Source organism: Elgaria multicarinata, chromosome 6 (assembly GCF_023053635.1).
Source record: "Elgaria multicarinata webbii isolate HBS135686 ecotype San Diego chromosome 6, rElgMul1.1.pri, whole genome shotgun sequence".
Lineage (NCBI taxonomy): Eukaryota > Metazoa > Chordata > Lepidosauria > Squamata > Anguidae > Elgaria > Elgaria multicarinata.
Window position 1 is genome coordinate 41809210 of NC_086176.1, and position 13376 is coordinate 41822585.

A 13376-nucleotide genomic window follows, 5' to 3' on the forward strand; every position below is an offset into this window, starting at 1 on the left:
GGGTTCTCCTAGAACCATCTTTGTCACTTGAGGCTCAGGTGGCCTCGGTGGCACGGAGTGCTTTCTACCAACTTCGGTTGGTGGCCCAGCTACGCCCCTATCTGGACAGGGATAACCTAGCTTCAGTTGTCCATACTCTGGTAACTTCCAAATTAGATTACTGCAATGCCCTCTACATGGGGCTGCCTTTGAAGACGGTCCGGAAGCTGCAGCTTGTGCAAAATGCGGCGGCCAGATTGATAGCTGGAACAGGGAGGTTTGAGCATGTAACACCGATTCTGGCCCGCTTGCATTGGCTGCCTATATGTTTCCGAGCCCAATTCAAGGTGCTGGTCTTAACCTATAAAGCCCTACATGGCTTGGGACCACAATACCTGATGGAACGCCTCTCCCGACATGAACCTACCCGTACACTGCGCTCAACATCTAAGGTCCTCCTCCGAGTGCCTACTCCAAGGGAAGCTCGGAGGATGGCAACAAGGGAGAGGGCCTTTTCAGTGGTGGCCCCCCGACTGTGGAATGATCTCCCTGATGAGGCTCGCCTGGCGCCAACATTGTTATCTTTTCGGCGCCAGGTCAAGACTTTTCTCTTCTCCCAGGCATTTTTAACAGCATTTTAACAGCATTTAACAACGTTAAGTTTGTTTTTAATGGACCCACAATTGTTGTTTTTAAATGGATACTGTTGTTTTTATACTGTTTTTATGTGTGTGTGTGTGTGTGTTTTTAAATTGTATACTTTTAATGTTTACTATTTTTAAATGTTGTAAACCGCCCAGAGAGCTTCGGCTGTGGGGCGGTATATAAATGTAATTAAATAAATAAATAAATATATGTATGCTGGAATTAAATAAAGCAGGCCATGAACCTGAGGACATTCTCAAAGCTTCTCTACTCTGCATCCTCTATTATTATTTACAGTTACTAATTACCTGAACAAATGCTTATAGTATCAGGTGGACTAACCCTCTCAACCTTGCATTAAATATGCTATTCATCTCTCTTCTACTACCCCAACTCTTGGTGTGGGGTGGGGGAAATAACAGAAAGTAGTTTTCTCCACTCTTCTTCAGCGTGCTTTTGGCTTTGACTTAACTGGGTGAGGAGATGGAGGTTGTGTATTCTTCCATTTCTACTGATTTATGATTCTGAGTGACACTGTTCTATTTCTGTTTTTCACTGGCTTTTTGCTTTATTGGGTCACTATCTCATGGGCCCTGGTAACAGATCAGGACAGAAATCCAAATCAATACATAAAACTAAGAATAAATATGGACTTGCATCATTCCAGCATGTTTCTTTCTGTTCACTAACCCTGAGAAGTCATTATTATTATTATTATTATTATTATTAGGGACAGGCTAACATGTGGGGGATCAGGATTTTCCATCTGTCTTAAGGTTGGAGTGCTCTGTCCACATATATAAAAGAAAGCTCACTAAATTATAAATTCAGCTTACTGTATTATAGGACTACATTATCAAAACCAGTCAATATAGGCCTCTTGTCCTCAGATTGAAAAAAAATAACATTTTAACTGAATTTTAATACGGAATTAACAAAAAAATAGTGCAACATACATTTTTCAAGGCAGAAGATTTAATATCTTTTAACTGTAAGCACAACCTTCCTTCCCAACTGAATACACCATACAAAGAGAAAGAACAAATGAATGAACAAGCACAGACTTGTTTTTGTTGAAATGTTAAAAACCAATATGGTCAATTTTAAAAAGAAGTGTACGAGAAGAGATCACTGGTCGTTGAAGCAGTTATTTTCCTTCTGCTTCTGTTTCCTTGGATCCAACCCAGTGACTGGTTCACACAATTAAACAACCCATGGGTTCTAACTTGCTTCTCCCTCAACAACCCAGAGTTCTGAGTTCACATGTTGCAAAGAACAACCCAAGGACTGGGTGTCCCTGGGTTATTTAGTGCAGCAGAAGAGGGAGAGCGGATCACTCACTTCCATGTGCTCCCAAGCAACCCATGGTTAACAAACTGAAGATTGTTTAATTGTGCAAACTGCATCAGAGTCATGGTAATAACCATGATCTCCTGGAAAATCAGACTCGTTACAAGACCCAGCTGGATATTCGTAAAAGAGAACAAAAAGCAAAGTTGTCCTCTTTTGGTTCAGAAGATGCAGAGGTAGCCTGTTTAACTCTGCTTGCCTTTATACAATAAAGTGTAATGTTCTGTGCCAAAGCTAATTGCTGAGAAATCCAACAAAGAGTATCTGGTTGCTGAACGAGCTTTCATCCTCCATGTAGTATTTAAGCGACTTCATACTGTTCTGAGCTTCTTACAAGCCCCTTCTAATGTGTTTAGAAGGGTTTAAGAGAAAAGAAGGGTGGGAAAGTACCAAAAAAATTAATCCTGCATTAAGGAAGCATGCTGAAAGCTTTTAATGCAGTTCATTTTGAAGCAGTAGAATTTTTGGCACATGGTCAAATATCCTTTTATCTCCAGCATTGTGCAACAGTTAAACTGTATGCAGATGCATTTATAATGGCTGAAAGATATATTATTAGAAGGGGTTTTAAAAGAATGCTCACCTTCATCACTTATTGCCTGCTGTTTAACCAGCGTCATAGGAGATCTGGCAGGGGGCTTGTTTAGTGGATGACGCCAACTTTTAGATGTTTTTGTTCTTTCCCCTTCAGTTACCTAAAAGAGACAATGTACATTTTATTTCATTTAAGATAGACTGAACGCGTCCTAAAGTGTAGGAGAGAGAAAGTATGAATTGCATTATACAGTTAGTTCTTGCTTTCATAAAGGTATGTTACACATCTCTCATTAGGGAAGATGAAGAATGATTACTGGTCTTAAAACATTTTTGCAAGATTTAGATTACAGTTAAGATGAAGTGGTAAAAATGACAGTATTACAATGGCTAGAAAATGGTATGTAGCCTCAAAGTTTGCAATGCCAATGCAACTGAGTGGTCTAGTACTCAAGAGAGAAAAACAGAAATGGCAGCAGTGGTTTTTATTGTTGTTTCAGATGAAAGTATTGTGTGACACTCAGTGCTGAAAATGCATGCCCACAAGTTCTGAGAATAGTTTGGACAAAATTTCATTTAGAATTTGCAGCTCTTGTGAAAGATTTGATAGACCTCTGTTTAGCATGGGAACTACCAGAACACAGCCAAGTGGTGAGCAGCTAAAACAGAATCTTTGCCATCTCAAAAAGAGTTGGGAATAAAATAGTGTCTCTTTTGTGTCCTCTGGTAAAAAGAATTCAAAACTTTTGGAGATGATTTCATAGCCTCTTTTCTGCAGAATATACTTCCCCCCCCAAAGATAAGAAATTAGATGTTTCTCCAAGAACATGCAGTTTCTGCTATTGTAACAGCCATAGCAGCTTAATTGGCTCTGTTTGAGAAACCCCATTTCTGGCACCATTTCTGGCAAATTCTGTGTCTGCAGATGCTGGTAACTCTTCTAGAGACCTATACGTTAGACCTATATGTTGATGCCAAGCTCCACCATTACCTTTTCATAACAGGGATAGCGTATAAGAAGGAAGCCTTCAGGTTAAAGCGAGCCCACACTACTATTTCAGGGAAGAAGTAAATGGATAGAAGTAATGATTTTTCTAGTCACATTTTGAAGTTTATCTCCGCAATGGTGATAGTCAAATTTAAAGGTAACTTTATTTAATAAATGCTGGTATTTTCATGATTAAAACAAATGTCCTCAACAGGATATTTTGTGGGATTTTGCACACCTGCTAAACTCTATTCAGTATAGAAAATGTTGAGTATCAATTAAGTTAGTAGGTAGTATTCAAGTACTCTTTTCAAGTATTCTTTTCCAATTCCTAGATAACTCATAAAGCTTGGCATTCAGGAGAGTGACCATGCCTGATAGGAAATGGAATACTCTATTAGTACCCTGCAGCTGTCAGACACTTCCTGAGGCAGCCAGGTCTGGCCACTGAAGGAAGCAGGACACTGACCTGGAAGGATCATTAGCCTAATGTGGTGCAGCTGCTCCTATGATTAAAGAATATAGTGAACTCATTAAACAAAGCAATGTTAACTGTGCCGAAATGCAAAGAGACCACTTTTTCCATAGCATCCCTATAAAATGCTTTTGTGCAACTACAAGACAGACACAGCATGCAAACATATTGGAAAATATTTGAAAACCCACTTAGGAATAGCTAAAAAGTACCCAAGCAAATGAATTAAACATAAGCTGTAATGCAGAATCTCACCACTGAGAAGATGTTTATTAGTGCTTTATATTAAAACAGAAGGACGGGCTTTGGGGACTGTTAACTCTCGTCTCTCTGTAAAACAATGATGAGTTCGCTATTTATGTCAGTAAAAGGGCAAGTGCTGCTTTATTCTTAGCGCTAAAGTATATTTTCCACTCTCTTAGGAACATCTGGCAATCCAAAATGGGCTGCTCTCTGCGGGTGCCAAAAGCAGATCTAGCCTCCAAGTTAGTGAAAGCCGCTATGCTATTATTTCTTGAAGTCCCATTCACATCAACATTTACAACTAAAGAATCTAAAATGGATGCTTTACAGAATAAAATAAGATATGAACAATAATTTAATGTGATGTAAGGACTAACAAGAGCAATCTGCAATATCACGAGTTCAAAATATCACCTTAATAACCACAAGCTCGCTTGGTGGCCTCAGGCAATCTACTACTCTTTCAGCCTCACACACACCTCACCATTACAATCAGAGGGCATTAGAGTGAGAAGAAGCAGCGGTCAGGCATCCCTCCATCTGGTCAGATACAGCTCCAGCTGAGAAAAACCCCACCACCACCCCCATGTCATTCTACCAACTGCCACTGCTGAGGCCATCAAAGGGAAAGGAAGCAGGAGACAGGCATCTCTATGGTGCCTGGATACAACTCCAGCTGAGAGCCTCCTCCCCTCTCCTGCTACTGACTGCTACTGCTGAGGGAGCAGCACCCTCCATTGTGCCCGGATACAGCTCCAGGCAGAAGCCCTTCCGCTGTGTTTAGATTCAACCCCATGACCTGCTGAACTTTACAACTAAGAATCTAATGCCTTTACTTGCTTTTCTCCTTCACTCTCCCAATACTCTTTCCTTTTACGCTGTCTTTTAGTTCGTCAACCTATGAGGAAGGACTGTCTTATGTCTGACCATTGTAAGTTGCTCTAGGAACCTTGGCTGAAGAATAAGTAATACTGAACTACCTTGCTGGGCTATTTCAAATGTCGCTGAGAATTTATAAGCACAGTGAATACTGTAAAGCCCTATACAACGATGATGATGATGATGATCTCTTTCTCGCTCGTGGTGGTTTTTCTAGACAGACATGATGGGCTTTGCCTAACAATTGAACATGTTTAAGTATGACTGCTTTCTGGATGTTTGTGTAGATGTATTTTGATGTGCTCAGATTCTGAAGGTTTTCTGTAAAGTTTTTTGATGTGATGCCAGTAACTGATGTGTCTAACGGAATAACTGACCTTCTCTCTTTTCCTCTTCCTTTTCTGCAACGGTTTTGTCATTAGTTATTGCTATGTCAATGAAGTATGCATGTTTTTCTTTTTTGCCTATAACTGTTATGTCTGGCCGGTTGCAAGGTATTGTCTTGTCCATATGAATTGTTTTGTCTCAGTATATTTTATGATCTGCATTTTCCAAGATTGCTTCAGGTGACTATGTATAGTATGGTATAGGTTGTCTGATGAGGTTGAATTTGATGGCTAGTTGTTGTTGAATTATTTTTGCAGCTGTATTGTGTTTGCCCGGATAGTCCATGTATTGTGTCTGTCCATATAGTTTATATTATTATTATTGGCTAATTTATTTCCATGACTTACTGTAGGTAACAGGAAATTTCAACCATTTCAAAACAAAGTATGGGAAGATAATACCTAGCCTTTACCAACAGAAAGTTTTCATTAAATAATCATTTTTTTCTTGTGTTAGCATATCCCCCCTCCAAAAAAAACCCTGCACAAATAATCCAACTCAGAGGATTACTGTGAGATTGGAATGAAATGGAATGCAAAGCACATTACACAGATAAGTGTTAAGCGGGAAGATAAAATATGTATAGATAATAATAAAATGACCTCAGAATTCTGTGCCAAACACTTTGAAATCCAGTGACATTTCATGCAATTTTGAATATAGACCATGAAACAATGAATTTATCAGATAAGTTTAAATTATTTTCATTTCCCTTTACCAGTGATATTTCTCCAGGTTCCAAGCCATTTTCACTGCTTTCACTATCACTGATATCATCCTCTTCTGTGGACACACTGCTAGTTTCTTCTCTCTCCAAGCTCTCAGCTTCAGAAGAAACATAGTCAAGTGTCCGTCTTGAAGTTGTTGAAGTTTGAAAATCTTCTTCCTGATTACGGTTAACAGGTGAACACAAAGCCAGTGCAGATTCTTCAGAACAAATGGACACAAAGCCAGAGTCTCCTTTCTCTTTAACTTCCAAATGTATTTGTTTCATTAGAGGACTATGACTTAGATGTGAGCTTGAAGAGTTGTTACCTAAGAAAAGAAAATTTCAGCATGAAGGCAACATAGGCTTCTTCTTTTTTTTAAAGAATCATTAATGTTTTTGATCACTAAACAGAAAAGATATGTTTGCAGACATTTCAGGTGGGATAATATTTAGAATTCAAATCCATTAAACACTCCTGATGTACACACTCTCCATGCATTCAAAAGGATGGATAGTAGTCATGCAACAGTAGTAGCATTTCATGGGCTGAATCCTGTAAGTTTTCTCAAGTTAAATAAAGGGCCATTCCCAGCATAATATTTGAAGCTCATCGGTAAACTTTTAAAGCAATTATGCAAGCAATTCCACATGGATAGGCTGTGTGGGGACTGTGCATGGGTTCCTGGGGCTGGAACCATTTGTCTCCACCCCTTAACTTACTTCTCCTTGAGTATTACATTTCTGGAGCTTAATATATCCTCAGTAAGAGAAGCACCTCCAAAAGAGGCACCTCCAAGTTTCCTCATCACACCATGACCTAAACCTATGTAGTTTGCATTTGGACCGCGGGCAAAATCAGGATAACCGAGGTCTCAGTTATACCAGGAAAATGGAGAGGTCATCCCTGCTTGCCCCTGGGATCCCCTGAGCATAATTTGGATGCACAGGGACGATCCAGGGACAACCCCGAGATAAAAGTATGGTGTAGACATGCCCAAGGAATTAACAAATGCAGCCTCCTCCATTCCACTAGTGGAAATGTTCCCATGGATCAGAAGCCATCTGTGAATGGAGGGAGCTCTTCTATCCACAAGAGGCAAATACTGGATCCGACTCCAATGCTATATCTTTAGGTGCCAGCAGATCCTTTGTTCTTTGTTAATATAACAATCCAATCCTTAAGTGAAGGAGGAACTTGCTACTTGTGGGGTCACTGTGATGGGGTAACTGTCTGGCAGAAGGGAATAAGAAATAGGTGCAACATCTCAAGTGGTGAAGATTGTGAGAGGCAGTAGGCTGTATGGGTCACTGTGAGAAACTGAGCAGTATGAGATCTGTATCTTTACCTTCTGATGGCTCTTTTAGCAGCTGACTTGTTTCTAAGTGTACTTTATATTTCAGGAGTTCATTGTTTATTTCATACATTGTTACCCACCCCAAAGCCTTTTGGAAAACATGGGATAAAAATCTAAATCCAAAAGTAAATAGTAAGTGCTTAGGAGAGAGGTTGCCAATAGTTGTTGCCTGCACCATTACACTTGTATTGAAGCAACGTTACGGCTCTACTAACTCTTAGTATTGACAAATTATTAATAGGCAAGTGCTCATGCCCCAATTTGCTTTACATTTGTAAACACTTCAAATTTCCATCGCTGTATAGCAGCAGTGCACGGTTTAAGAGCTGTTATGCAGGAACCCAGGGTATAGCTTCTCCCTTGCAGATTTATGGGATCGCAGTATCAACTGCCTATGAATTCTAGGGGAAATAAATATCATTCATCTCACCTGAGACCTTTCTGTTATCCAATAAATTCTGATCTATCTGCATCCTGCTTGCGTCTTGTTCTTCCCCAGAAGGCACTCCTGTGTTTACTGGCTTTACTTTTTCTGATGGCTTTTCTTTGACCTTGAAGCTATCTGTAGCTGCTTCGGTGGCTATGATTTCTGTACCAACCACTATGGTTGATACCTTCTTGTCCTCTGGAGTTTTAAGCTTTTTTGATCGTGATCGGGTGTGCTGGAAGCTGTTATAAGAGATACTGCTGTCAGAACAGAATGTCTGGCTAGGGTAAGATAAAATATCTACCAATATAAATGTCCCTTTCACCTGCTTAAAGGAGTAAAAAAACTGACAATTTTTCATCTTTTTTGTACAGAGATAGTGTTTACAATTTATTAAGTGATAGATTAACAATTGATTGAATTTAACCTTTTAATCTGTTATTATAGTTCTTTAAACCTAGTTATAAAAACTAAAAAACCCCATAAGTAACTCTGTTGAAGCAAGTTCCAAAACCAGTTACTTGGTGAAACATTCTTTAGAACGTGACAAAGACTAACTTAAGTGCATTACAGCAATCTCTCAATTGCATTAAACTTTGACAATGATGCTCAAATCCCGAAGTGTATAAGACATTTTGACTGACTACTTGTTTGTACCCTCATTTACCCCCACTCCATCCACGCACACACACAAAAATCATTAATTTTCATCAGTTGCACATGCAGCTTTAACAATAGCTACCAGAATCTGAATTAGGGAAAACTTATAACACACATTCAAGAAGCTATTACTAATGAAGATGACAATATTTTAGCATTAATATCTAGATGTTAAGATTAGGCACAATCAACAATGGGATAAAAGAGAACAGCATTCCAAAGCATTGCTTTAAAGATTGATTCTGTTATATGTTAACCTGGTAAACGAATTGTGCAGCTTTTATAACAGTACGGTGCATGCTGCTTCTATACAAGGAAGAATTGCTACCTTTCAATGTATTCTGCTTAAAACAAGCCTATCACACAAGAAAGTTGCCTATTTTGGAAGATAAGATATGGAAATAGAAAAGGATCATTAACTTTTCATTTGCTTCCAAAGAGCCATCTTATTATTGCCACAAGGACTTCATTTGAGCCATGCTGCAGCCTCAGATTCTATTTTCAATGTTAAGACTCAATTCAAGAACATGTCAAAGTCAGCAGTATTTGACCATGTGCAAAGTGTTGGCATATCTCGGACTAGAGGGAAGGACTACTTCTGGGCTGGGTCTCCCATACATTTCCCACTGGTTGATAGGGAATATGTATCACTATCAAAGCTGCCAGCACGAATCATCTGTCTGGCAGTAGCACATACAAGATATGTGGAACATGGCCTGCACTTTAAAAACCTATATCACAAGTTATTTACTGCCACTACTATGATCTCCATTTTTATATAAATACCTTGTACCAAGGTAACACAACCTGTAGCACAGAACACAAACATTATCACCACACTATTTTCCTTGAGTTGGTATTTCTGTACTTATGGGATTCTATTTGGAAGGCATATTATTCCCAGAATCAAAATTATCATATATTTCCTTGACATATTACAGCAGAGGTGAAACTGAACAAACATTTTATCTTCATTTGGGGGATGTGCATCTCCTGCTGTGTTTGCACTTGTGCCAAGTCTCCTAATTAAGCAGCACAGAAATGCATCCACAGGTTTAGCATAGTGAATAAATTCAGTGCATGCACTCATCTGATAAAACTTTCAACATAATTACTATAATGTCTCCATTTTTAATTTTAACTTTTAAATTGGCTATCCAGATAAATAAGGGTTGTACTGACAAGAAAATAATTTCTCTGCCAAGTGCAAATGGCAGTTGTATAATAAAGATGCCAAGCTCTATAGCAATACAAGAACATCACTGGACAATTATGTGACACAAATATTAAAACCCAAAGGTTCTGAAATTGTAAGTGCAAAAAATTATGTCGACTGATGATTAAATAGTACACATTTGCTTCAAGTGGAACACACTTATAGTGGGTTGTTGTTGGGGGTGGGTGGGTTGGAGTGGGGAGAGAGATTAAGAATCAGAGAGAAAGAAATCAGTCAGGGTTCAAACTAAATATCCACAATAGTTTGCATCAGGAACACCATAGTCCGCTTGGTAGGTTTGGCAGACCTGCCCATTTAACAACAGAGCCACTTAAAAGGAGAAAAATGCAGAAGTCAATGCCTGGGCTGCTCAAGTGACCTCTAAGACACCCATGTAAGGTTATCACCAGTCCTATTCTTTCCCTGATGGTGCTTTGTCAGTTCCTTTATTCAGCATGCACATTACACAAGGAATTATGGACATTGGCAACACGGATGACAGCTCCACTGGCCCTGAAGTTGGGGCATAGAATCATATTTATTTATTTCATATAGCAGGAATCTCCACATCAACATTTGGCAATCGGATTCTGAAAGTGAAAGTGAAGACTTTGGGGGGGAACTGTGTTGGGACAATCAGTACAGTAGCATTGAAATGTCTTATAAGAATCAAGAGTTTAAAAAAAATGCTTGCAAGCAAGAATCCTAAAATCATGCTTACCTATTCTTGTAAGCCTGCACAACAAGATATTGGCTCTTCAAATAAAATTTGCACATTTCTTTCTCTGTCTAACCTAACCAAAAGAGCAGCTTAATTCTAGAATTCAATTGACAGCAAATGCACACATGGTACAAATCTGCTCTGCCTAATGTAGCACAAAGTATGCACTGTATCACATTTTTCAGATCTGGAGTGTACACAATAATATTTGAAGTGGCTACAACATCTACTTTACCAGATATACAGCTGTTGCAGTGCATGAACTGGGGAGCCACAGCAAATCTGGCTCCTTGACAAGTATATGTACACAGCCTAGACTAAACATTTTCAGGTTCTTTGAATGATATTGCTTACATGAGATGTACACTCTTAATCCAAAACATGCAAAGTGGTCCTGAGGCTTAATGGCGATAAACAAAATTAGGAGGAATTTTAGTCAATGCGTGCAATGCCCGTGACCTTGATACTGATTCCTGCTTTAAGAACAATATATATAATATATATAACATTGCAGTGGAACTGCATTAATTTTGCAGACAGGACAGAATCAGCATAGCCAAAGATATTACTCTCAGGTGAACCTCTACCTAGTAGTGAAACCAGGGGTGGGCAACACACAGGGCCTCCCACCCACCCCCATGGCCTTGTGTGTGACCTCCGCTACCACTCTGTTGCCCCTGTACTGCTGAAATGGCAGTTGCCCACCATGGGATTCTAAACTACCAAATTTAGCTGAGCTAAATGTGCCTCCTTTTGAGGCACTGTAGCACTTTGCCACTGTTTTCTTTTTCCCTGCTTTGGGAAATGCAGTGTCTATTATTAAATCAGGTTTAACAACCAAGGACTGGGATACCTGAAGGCCCACATTCTCCAAATGAAAGTGCCTTCTTATTAAGGTCATCAGTGGTGGCCCTCTTGTGAGTCCACCAACATCAGATGAGTATTTGCTTAGGACTAGAGAGGGGACCTTCTCTGTTGCTATATCTATACTTTGAAGCTCTCTTCCTAGGGAGGCCCATCTCACTCCCTTTCCAATGGCCTTCCATTTCATGGGTAAGGACTTCCTTTAAAAAGCCCTTTGGTGGACAGGACGTTATTTTAGTCCTGTTTCTGTCTGATCCTCCAGTTAAATGTTTTATTATATGAAGCTGCTCTCCATGAAATTTGTTTTTAAATGTGTGACTTTCTGACAGTAGCTGCTTGGTTTTCTAATTGTTCATTGTCTTGAATTGTTGTTACCTGTCTTAAACAACTTGATGAAAAGGTGAGGCATAAATGCCTTAAATAAATAAATAAAAAAACAGACTAAAGGATAAATAGATCTATTGTTCAGCATTGCCATTGTCATCTGGAAAAAGGCAATGAAGAGTCTGAGAACTGTACCACAAAATGAAAAGGTGGGCTGCAGAAGTGTCTATGAAACCTACCAACTTTGGAATTTACCTTGGAAAGCAATTGCTCTCAAGAGGCATATTTGTGGATATCTCATGAGTCTGAGCTACAATGCTGAGGCAAAAAGAGCTGACTCTTCTGATGAATATTAACAAAGTACATGGAATTTAAGAAAACACATTTGATGAAGCATGGAAAACGCAGTTGCAGAAAGAAAGGCCTTGTTTTGACACATCATTAAACCATGGTTTAGTGTTATGAGAATAAGCCATAGCTCCCCACTCCCCGCACAGCTTCCAATGTGGTCACGAGGAGGAATTTGGAATTATTTACTTCCATTTTAGATTATCTGCAGTTTGTCATGTCATCTTAGCCTGGGCACACTGCAGCTAATTTTAACTATGGCTTGCTGAAACAAGTAAACTTAAAACTATAATTTTAAGAAATCAGCTTCTTTCAACAAACCATAGTTAAGATTAACCTCAGTTTAGGGTTCGGAGGACACACTAAACTGCAGTTGATCTAAAAGTGGATGGATCCAAATTCCTCCTTAGAAAATTCTGATGGAGAAGTAACATTTGCAACAGCTGCAGCTCATTCTTAAAATGCTAAACTATGGTTTATCATTTTATCCCGACAAGGTCAATGCATCTCTACGCACTGGCTGAAAAAGAAGTTTCTCAGCATCTTAGATACTTTGCTTATTCAGCTTTATTAGAGGAAAAGTTGAAGTAGTAGCTAGTTCATAGTGAAAAAGTGCTCTCAGAAAGGCATTATATTATATATCTAATCCCATCAGTGTGCATGGCATTTTATAGTGTATTTTAATAACAGAAAGTAAGAGAACCTGATCTAACAGAAAAACTTATTATTATTATTATTATTATTATTATTATTATTATTATTATTATTATTATTTCTTACCTACCTCTCCCTTTGGATCGAGGCGGGGAACAACATTAACTACAACAATACAATATAAATCAAATGCATAAAACTGATTAAAAGAGCATATAACGACTGTAGTAAAAGGGGTCAAACAGAAGTTTGCCTTGGAAAAAAACTACTAACCTAAATGTTGGGGCCTGCATTACTTATTAAAATTATAGAGGGGTAGCCGAATTAGTCTGTCACAGCAAAGTCAACAATAAGTCTCTGGAAACTTAAAGATTTGATGAAGTGGATAGTGTCTGCAAAAGTTTGTACTAGCATGAATTCATTAGCCTTTGAAGTGCCACAAGACTCTTTGTTGTTTTTATTAACATTAGATAACTTTGAAAAGATTTGTGGGCTTAATAAGTAATAAGAGGATCAAGGAAATAAAGTAAAATATATTTTGTTGGTCAGAAGTACAGTTTAGAACATATCTATTGTCCATTTTGAGCTTAAAATCTATGAATCAAATTAATTTAGCAT

At 38.7% G+C, this 13376-nt stretch overlaps 1 protein-coding gene across 3 annotated transcripts in view; it reads right to left on the minus strand.

Moving 5' to 3' along the window:
- The window catches only part of KDM4C (lysine demethylase 4C), a 226921-nt gene that overhangs the window by 96627 nt on the left and 116918 nt on the right, over nucleotides 1–13376 (minus strand). For all 3 annotated transcript variants that reach the window (XM_063129271.1, XM_063129270.1, XM_063129269.1), the window contains 3 exons: nucleotides 7975–8213; nucleotides 6199–6515; nucleotides 2558–2669 (listed from right to left, as the gene is read on the minus strand). In XM_063129271.1, the coding sequence (XP_062985341.1) occupies nucleotides 2558–2669; nucleotides 6199–6515; nucleotides 7975–8213 (668 nt within the window). The remainder of the gene's footprint in view (nucleotides 1–2557; nucleotides 2670–6198; nucleotides 6516–7974; nucleotides 8214–13376) is intronic.